Source organism: Orycteropus afer, unplaced genomic scaffold (genome assembly GCF_000298275.1).
Source record: "Orycteropus afer afer isolate SDZICR_OR568_19922 unplaced genomic scaffold, OryAfe1.0 scaffold00360, whole genome shotgun sequence".
Taxonomy (NCBI): domain Eukaryota; kingdom Metazoa; phylum Chordata; class Mammalia; order Tubulidentata; family Orycteropodidae; genus Orycteropus; species Orycteropus afer.
The window spans coordinates 2,229,800-2,239,092 of record NW_006921947.1 but is presented as its reverse complement, the minus strand read 5'-3'; the positions used below and the strand labels follow the sequence as shown (position 1 = coordinate 2,239,092).

General features: G+C 38.2%; 1 protein-coding gene across 1 annotated transcript in view; it reads left to right on the top strand.

Moving 5' to 3' along the window:
* FANCB (FA complementation group B) overlaps window positions 1–9,293 on the top strand; it is a gene marked incomplete at its 5' end in the record, with an annotated part of 136,161 nt that overhangs the window by 38,010 nt on the left and 88,858 nt on the right. The window contains 4 exons of the mRNA XM_007952842.2: window positions 1,703–1,707; window positions 3,977–4,404; window positions 4,519–4,756; window positions 5,464–5,791. Of these exons, the coding sequence (XP_007951033.2) occupies window positions 1,703–1,707; window positions 3,977–4,404; window positions 4,519–4,756; window positions 5,464–5,791 (999 nt within the window). The remainder of the gene's footprint in view (window positions 1–1,702; window positions 1,708–3,976; window positions 4,405–4,518; window positions 4,757–5,463; window positions 5,792–9,293) is intronic.

Genomic DNA, 9,293 nt, shown 5'->3' with positions numbered 1-9,293 from the left:
TTATCATCTATGCAAAAGCATTCAACTGTGTGGATCATAACAAATTATGGATAATATTGAAAAGAATGGGAATTCCAGAACACTTAATTGTGTTCATGCAGAACCTATATATAGACCAAGAGGCTGTTGTTCGACTAGAGCTAGGGGATACTGCATGGTTTAAAATCAGGAAAGGTGTGCATCAGGCTTGTATCCTTTCACTATAGTTATTCCATCTGTATGCTGAGCATTTAATCTGAGAAGCTGGACTGTATGAAGAACATGGCATCAGAACTGGAGGAAGAATCATTAATAATTTGCAGTGTGCAGATGACACAACCTTGCTTGCTGAAAGTGAAGAAGACTTGAAGCACTTCCTGATGAAGACTGCGGACTTAGTCTTCAGTATGGATTACGCTTCAACATAAAGACAACAGAAATCCTCACAACTGAGCCAATAGGCAGCATCATGATAAATGGAGAAAAGGTTGAAGTTATCAGGGATTTCATTTTACTTGGATCCACACTCAACATCCATGGAAGCAGCAGTCGGGAAATCAGATGTCGTATTGTACTGGGAAATCTGCTGCAAAAGACCGTTTGAAAGTGTTAAGAAGCAAATATGTCACATTGAAGACTGAACTGCACTTCTCCCAAACCATGGTATTTTCAATCACCTCAGATGGGTTTGAAAGCTGGACAGTGAATAAGGAAGACCAAAGAAGGGTTGATGCCTTTGAATTGTGGTGTTGGCAAAGAATACTGAAAATACTGTGGACCGCCAGAAGAACTAACAAATCTGTCCTGGAGGAAGTGTAGCCGGAATGCTCCTTGGAGGCTTGAATGGCCAGACTTCGTCTCACCTACTTTGGTTATGTTGTCAGAGGGGACCATTCCTTGGAGAAAGATGTCATACTTGGTAGAGAGTCAATGAGAAGAGGAAGACCTTCAGTGAGATGGATTGACAAACTGGCTACACTGATGGGCTCAAGCATAGCAAGGATTGCGAGGATGACACAGGACTGGGCAGTGTTGTGTTCTGTTGTGCACAGGGTCTCTGTGAGTCAGAGGCAACTGGACAGCACCTAATAATGACAGCAATCTTCAAATGAGCCATCCCAGAGGAGAGAGGGATCTCACTGCCATGAAGAGAGAAGAGGCAGGAGTAGAGTGTGTCCTTTGCCTGAGATCACTGCACTAAGAAGGCAGAGAGATGGCAGCAGCAGAGGCAGCAGAACCAAGAGAATGGCACAAAATGAGCAGGAGGCTCCTGGCCCAAGGAGTGAGAAAGATGAGTGACTTCGGGCAGGAGGCATGCTGGTGGAGTAGGGTGCACCTATCAGCAGAGCTAGAAGAGCTTTGCAACATTTGCTCTAACAGGGCATAGGCCATGCTGAGAGGCTGAAGGCCAAAGAGAGGGATGCCTGTGGGCATGGCTGAGAAGACGCTGTCCCGAACAAAGAACAGTATCCTGAATTGTTTTGTAGCCAGTTAACTTCCCAAATAAACCCCATAATCATGAGTATTGTTTGTGAGGTTTGTGTGGCCACTGCAGTGAATTATCAAACTCAGCAGAGAAGTAGTGAGTGCTGTGGGAGGGACGATTACGGTCAGAATTAGTGAAAAATTTGGAGGGTGGTGGCATGCCTGACCTCTGCCTCATAGAAATAAGCCTTAGGCTGTTGATATGGATCTTGATCCTTTTCTCCTCTTGTGAGGTTAGAGGAGGTCAGACAAAACTGCCCCCATACCCCTTTTGCAATGAAGAAGTGGCATCAGGATTGGAGGAAGGCTCATTAACAACCTGTGTACATAGAAGACACAACTTTGCTTGCTGAATGTGAGGATGATTTGAAGCACTTACTGATGAAGATCAAAGACTACAGTCCTCAGTATGGATTACATGTGAATATAAAGAAAAACAAAAATGGTCATAACTGAACCAGTAAGCAACATCATGATGAATGGAGAAAAGATTGAAGTTGTCAAGGATTTAATTTTACTTAGATCCACAAATTAATGCCCATGGATGCAGCAGCCGAGAGATCAGATAATGTATTGCATTGGGCAAATCTTGTGCAAAAGATCTCTTTAAAGTGTTGAAAAGCAAAGATGTCACGTTGAGGACATCATGGTCTGACCCATGCCATGATATTTTCAATCACCTCATATGCATGTGAAAACTGGAAAATGAATAAGGAAGACTGAAAAAGAATTGATGCATTTGAGTTACATCTCATGTAGTTCCTCTAAATTGGTATTAGACTTAGAACCAGGATCAGATTAATGCTTGATTTGTTTTTAACAAGTGTATTTAATAGATGCATAATAAATAAGTACACTTTGCATTCTTCTATCAGGAGGCACATAAGGTCTCATCATTTACATTTTGTGATATTAGCAGCTGTTGATGAGCATTGCCTAGTTCCATTGTTTCATTTAGGATTTGCAAAATGGTGATAAGAAATGCCCCCTCATCAATTTTTTACTTACCCTCAAATGTTGTTGTTTTTGTTATGTGCCGTTGAGTCAAACCCGACTCATAGCGACCCCTCCTTGGGTTTCCGAGGCAGTATCACTACGGAAGTAGGATTGCCCAACCTTCCTTCCGAGGAGTGGCTGGTGGGTTTGAACCGCCAGCCGTCTGGTTAGCAGGCAAGCATCTTAGCCACTATGCTACCAGAGCTCCCTACCCTCAAATAGAGTTTTTAATTAAGAAATAGCATTGGGGCACAGGAACAGCTCATTGCTCCTGAGTGGTAGTTATTTCTAGGCCTTTGTATGGGCATAGTAGGAAATAATTTTTTTGTTTTGTTTCTTTTAAGAGATAAAAAACAGCACAAATCCATACTGATACTTCCAATTCAGACTTAGGACTTCAGGGGTTTTACCTAGCCTCACCAGTCTTGCATCTACCTCCTTTCTCATGCTGAACATTCCAATTGTTAGTTGCACCAATGTAATTACTCATTTGCTTTATTCTACAATGTATATTTGATGTTCCCAGAATAACAATAGCAATGTCCTTACTATAGATTGCTGAAGGTTTCTGCAGGGGTGTGTGTGTGTGTGTGTATGTGTCTGTGTTCTTTTTTATTCTTAGGGCTATAACCCATTAAGTATGTACAGTGAACTTCCTAGGTGTTAAAATCCCCTCTTTGTGGTTATATCACCATCCATACCTATTTTTACTTGATAAACTTTGGCAATTGGAAATATACTAAAACAAGCCTGTATAATTGTTGTAAATTGTTAGACATGTAAATCTGGAAAGAATTGCTAAGGGACAGACAATATTTTGTGTTCAGAAGCAGATTTTTACTGAAGTCATTTACGGGATTATAAAATACAATTTTTAGTTTACAAATCTTTGCATTCTAAATCCTTACCAAAGTAAATTTTTTTTAATAATGAATTTTTTTTTCTTCTTTAAGAAGAGAGAAAACCTACCTTTAAAAATAAAATCTGGATATATGTATGTATATTTTTCTTACTGTGATTTGGGTGAAAGTTTACAAAATCCAGATATTTTATCATTCATTTTAAAAATGTCGTATTTTTGTTTCTGTATTTTCAGTTTAAATTGGAAAAAATTATTTCCTTTCAGTGCAGCATAGTTATAATATTTTTGCTTGCCTATTTTAAGAGAGAAGGAGCTCTGGTGGCATAGTGCCTAAAGGCATTTGATTGCTAACCAGAAGGTTGGCGGTTCAAACCCATCAACCACTCCACACAAGGAAGACTGGGCAATATACTTCTGTAAAGATTTACAGCCTCAGAAACGCAAAGGAAGTCACTTTTTTTTTTTAAGAGGAATGCTATTATAGAATCTTTAAAACTGTGGTGTTGACTTAATTTTCTGATATATTTCACCTTTGAAATGTTTCCTAGAAACAGAGAATGAAAATAATTTTGTTATTTGTCTGGTATTAATTATGTATTTAACTTTAAAGAATGAGTTTATAAACTATAACTGACCTCTGTGGATTATTTCCAGGTCTCTGAAGGATGTGACTTTATCACTGTTACTGGATCAAGCTTGTGACTCCAACTTTCTGCTTAAGTGTCAAAATAGGGTGATTAATTTGAGTATGGATTCTCTACTCCCATCACCTTCTGTACCACATGAAGGAGGATTAGAAGCAAAAAGGATCAAGTTGACCCCTCATAGTGAAGAAGAAAAAAGTTGTGTTTGTCAACAACCATCTGAGAAAGGCTGTGTCCATACAATTACTGCCGTAACATCTCTTCCACCTCTTTTAGCACTCAATAATTTCTGTTGCATTGTGCTACTGCAAATTAGGGAGAGAAAAAATGGTCACTGTTTTGAAGATCGTTATGTTCCTTGTGGCAGACTTTCTGTAAGTCTGGAAGATATTTCAAGAGGGAAATACCTAGTGACATTTCCAAAGAATGAATCTATAGGTAATTTTTGCTGGTACTTTTTAATCACATGCTTAATTGAATCAGAAAATTTTAAGAAACTGTGTATTTGATAATGGACAAAATTTAGAGCTTGTGACTTTTTTTTTCTTACAGAACACATGGAAGACTATTTTGTACTTCTTGCAACATTAGACAGATTTTGTTTTCAAGTCACATCATCTGACCATACCCTGACTTCAATGAAGACGTGGTTCTTGGAGTATCTGCATTGTGAAGTAATCAGAGAATTTCCAGAAATTTGGTTTTGTAAAAGGCCAGGAATTTTTTATGGAACACTCTTCAAGTGGAATCAAAGAACACCATATGAAGGAATTTTACTAGTGTATTGCAGGTAATGCACACCAAATTGGAATAGAGCTTGGTGTACCTAGGTGTGGTGAGTGTGTATGTGGTCCAACAGTGATCTCCATGGTACAGTTCTGTGCTAGCATGGGACATTCATAGTCATTGCTTAGTATAGCACGAATGGACAAGTGTCCTCATTTAGAAACTGAAGATTAAATTTTAATTTTGTGTTTGTTTAGGGCTTTTTTTAAGAGGTTGATTTGTTGTTGTTATGTGCCGTCGAGTTGGCCCCGACTCATAGCGACCCCTCCTTGGGTTTCCGAGGCAGTATCACTACGGAAGTAGGATTGCCCAACCTTCCTTCCGAGGAGTGGCTGGTGGGTTTGAACCGCCAGCCTTCTGGTTAGCAGTCAAGTGCTTTAGCCACTATGCTACCAAGAGGTTGATTAGAACTTAATAATTATTCTATAATTTCCCACTTACCTATCCCCAACAATGACATTTTAAAAATAGTATTCTGATCTTATTATTTGAGGAAAATCATTAATCAGGAAGCAACCTGATTAGTATTAACTGACTTGGTATAGAATATGTGTATGTTATTGCTACAATCTGAATTTTACCAGTGATCACATACATTATTGGCTCTGTTCAATGTTAAAGTGTTTTAAATATTAATTGATTCCTACAATATATTGCACATGATTGCTTAGTTCTGTCCTGATACTTAAAATGTTTGCTTTTTAATTCCAGGAATCAAATTGCTTTGTTCCAGTGCCTTCATTATCTCATTAGAGTTCTCCCGATAAACTGTTTCTTCAAAAAGCTAAAATTTGGAAGTGAGGATTTCCTAACTGATTGTTTGGCATTAAGTTTGGAAAAGGAACTGGTTTCCCTTACTAGTTCTCTTTCTTCTGCCTTAGCTGAGGTTGAAAGCAACTTTGTGCAGCGGCATGAAGCAAGCAAAGATCAGAGCAGTGTTATTGTGGCTTCTGTATCAGACAGTGAGGAAAAAATCCATCTGTACAGAAAAGAGCTGCAGAGAGAAAAGAAGCAAATGACATTGGCATTGAACCTAAAAGTGAGTGGTGCTCTTTATAGAGAAATTACTTTGAAAGTGGCTGAGGTTCAGCTGAAATCTGACCTAGCAGTCCAGAAACTGGCCCGTCTACAATTTTAATCTAAATTTTATTATATTTAAAAATATGTTTTCACCACCAGAAAATTTTGGTTCCACTTCTTTTCGTTTTATGTTACATGCCTCCTTTGTAAGAATAAAGACTGAAGCTTTTTATAGTTCAGATTTGATTTTGATAATGCACAAAGCAGTAGTATGTCTTAGACCTGTGCTTCTGTTACCACCTCTAGTGGGCATTTGGCAACATCTGGAGACACTGTTTGGTTGTGCACAGGACAGCCCCTCACAGTAAAGAATTTATCTTGCACAGAATGTCAGCAGTGTCAAGGTTGACTGAACTAGTCTAACAGTCTGAATCTTTAAAAAAATACTGAAGCATTTTTTTATTGCATTCTGCTTTAGTAAAACCTAGCATATAAAAAGCAACTTCAAACAGATAGATTTAAGTAAGGTTTGACAGGACTTAGAATAGTTTCTGTAAGCATCAAGCTTCTATGGAAATTTAAATGACAGAGTGTTTGGGTAAGACCATTAAAATGAAAATGTTTGGGACCCTTGTTAATTTAAATTTTATTAGAAAGCTTCTCTGAAATCATGGAAGTCTACAGGAATGTGATTCTTTCAAAATTTTAGTGCATTTCTATGAAAAGGATATCTCTTTCAAAAGGCTAATTATATTCCACAGGCCATTATTTTGTTAAAAAAAAGTTGAAAATGCCTTTAAGCCATCTGAAATTCTAACTCAAGGCAAAGCAAAAATATAAAATTCTAGCCAAAATAGCTTAAAGAGTATGGTGCTCCTTAGGGACTGAAAGATTGAACTGTAAGTGAAAATACAATGAAAATGAAGGTGTTTGAGACCCTTTTTAATTTAAGTTTTATTAGAAAGCTCTGAAATCAGGAAAGTCTATAGGAATGTGATTTTTTCAAAATTTTAGGGCATTCCTCCAAGAAGGCTGTCTTTCCAAAGGCTAAGTGTATTTCACAGGCCACCTATTTTGTTTGAAAAAGTTGAAAATGCCTTTAAGCCATCTGAAGTTCTAACTCTAGGAAAAGCTGAAATACACAGTTCTACCTAAAATAACTTAGAGAGTATGGCGCTCCTGAGGGACCAAGAGATTTAAATGTAAGTGAAAATTCCACTTCACCTCAGTTGATTTATAAGGGTTCCAATGAAAGATGTTTTAAAGGGATAAAAATTTCACAGACTGTTTTTGGAAAGAAAAAAAAAATTCTGGAGTAATAAGAGAGTGCCAAGAGAGAGAAAAAGACACAGAAGGGTGTGGGCCAAAAGAAACGGTCCTGAACCTCTTTTCCCTAAATCTGGAGTGAGATGGAAGTCGCCTCTTCATATCGAGGCAGTTCAGAACAATGCAGGCGGTGATACTAAGTGGCATCCTATGCTTGCAACAATGAAGCACTGTTCTACCCATGCCTTCGATGTGCTTGTGCCTAATGATCTCATGATTTGAATGGTTTTTAGAGAATATAGGGTATTAGGCTTTTGTCTCAGTTTTGGTGATTGTCCATATAATATGCTACTTCCTTTTTCATAATCTATTGCAAATTGCAATAGAAGTCTACAGCTCTATCTGTATAAGATGTCAGTGGAAACATTTTAAACTTTCTGTAAATGGAAATGCAGTGAATTCAAGATTAATTTTGGAAACCTAGAAAAGTGTTGTCCAGCTGGACAATGAAAAAGGAAGACTGAAGAAGAATTGATGACTTGAATTATGGTGTCAACAAAGAATATTGAATATACCATGGACGGCCAGGAGGACAAACAAGTCTGTCTTAGGGGAAGTAGAGCCAGCTCCTCAGAAGCAAGGATGTGAGGCTTCATTGCACATGTTTTGAACGTGTTATCAGGAGGGACTAACCCCTGGAGAAGGACATCATGCGGGTTAAAGTAGAGAGTCAGAAAAAAAGAGGAAGACTCTCAATGAAATGGATTGACACAGTGACTGCAACATTGGGTTCAAATACAGCAACAGTTGTGAGGATGGTGCAAGAACAGACAACATTGGGCTCTGTTATACATAGGGTTGCTATCAGTCAGAGCCAACTCGATGTCACTTACAACAACAGAACCACTATGTGTCATGTCATCTATTGAAACTGTCCATGACATGTTCTGAAAGAATAACCAATTCTCAATTATAAAAACTGAATTGTAAAATGGATACTATCAAAAGAAAAAACTAAACAGAAATTAATTGTAATAGTTTATTTGTTGGAAAGTAAATCAGGATATTAAAAACTAGCACATTTCAAAACTGGATATCCAATTGTAGAAAAATGAAACAAGACCCATACCTCACCCCATACATGAAAACAAACTCAAGCTGGATCAAAGACTTAAATGTAAAACCAAAAACTATAAAATTCATCAAAGATAAAGTAGGGGCAAATCTGGGAGCCCTAATTTACAGCATAAATAGACTATCAAGCATAACCCAGAATGTGTAGGAGATAGCAGAGAAGCTAGATCACTGGGACCTTTTAAAAATTAAATTCTTATATGCATCGAAAGGCTTCGTCAAAAGGGTAAAAAGAGAACCTACAGATTGGGAGAAAATATTTGCCTATGACATATCTGATAAAGGACTTACCTCCAAAATCTATAGAAAACTTCAACACCTCAACACCAAAAAGACAACCCAATTCACAAATGGGCAAAAGACTTGAACAGACACTTCACCAAAGAAGATATACAGGCAGCCAACAAACCCATGAGAAGTTGCTTGCGATCATTAATCATTAGAGAGATCCAAATCAAAACAACTAGGAGATGTCCTCTCACCCCAGCAGTAATAGCAAAGTTCAACAGGTCAGAAAATAACAAATGCTGGCAAGGTTGCAGAGAGATTGGAACTCTTGTGCACTGCTGGTGAGATTGTAAAATGGTACAACCCTTGTGGCAAACAGTATGGCGTTTCCTTAAAAAACTGAAAATAGAAGTACCATTTGACCCAACAATTCCATTACTAGGAATGTATCCTAAAGAGGTGAGAGACAGCACACAGACATGTACACCTATGTTTATTGCAGCACAATTCACTATAGCAAAGAGATGGAAACAATCTAAATGCCCATCAACGGATGAGTGGATAACCAAAATATGGTACATGCACACAATGGAATACAGTGCTACATTAAAGAACAATGAGGGATGCGCAAATCATCTCACAATGTGGATGAACCTGTAGGACATTATGCTGAGTGGAATATGTCAATCGCAGGAAGACAAGTACTGTATGAGCCCATTACTGTAAAAAGACAGAGAAGGGTTTGCATGGGAAAGGGAACTCACTTAGTAGGTTACTGGGATGGGGAGGGAAGGGGCGGGATTAATTTTGGGCTTGTTGGGGCCCACACACTGATGCGGGTTGTTGTTGTTGTTGTTAAGTGCCGTCGAGTCGTTTCCGACTCATAGCGACCC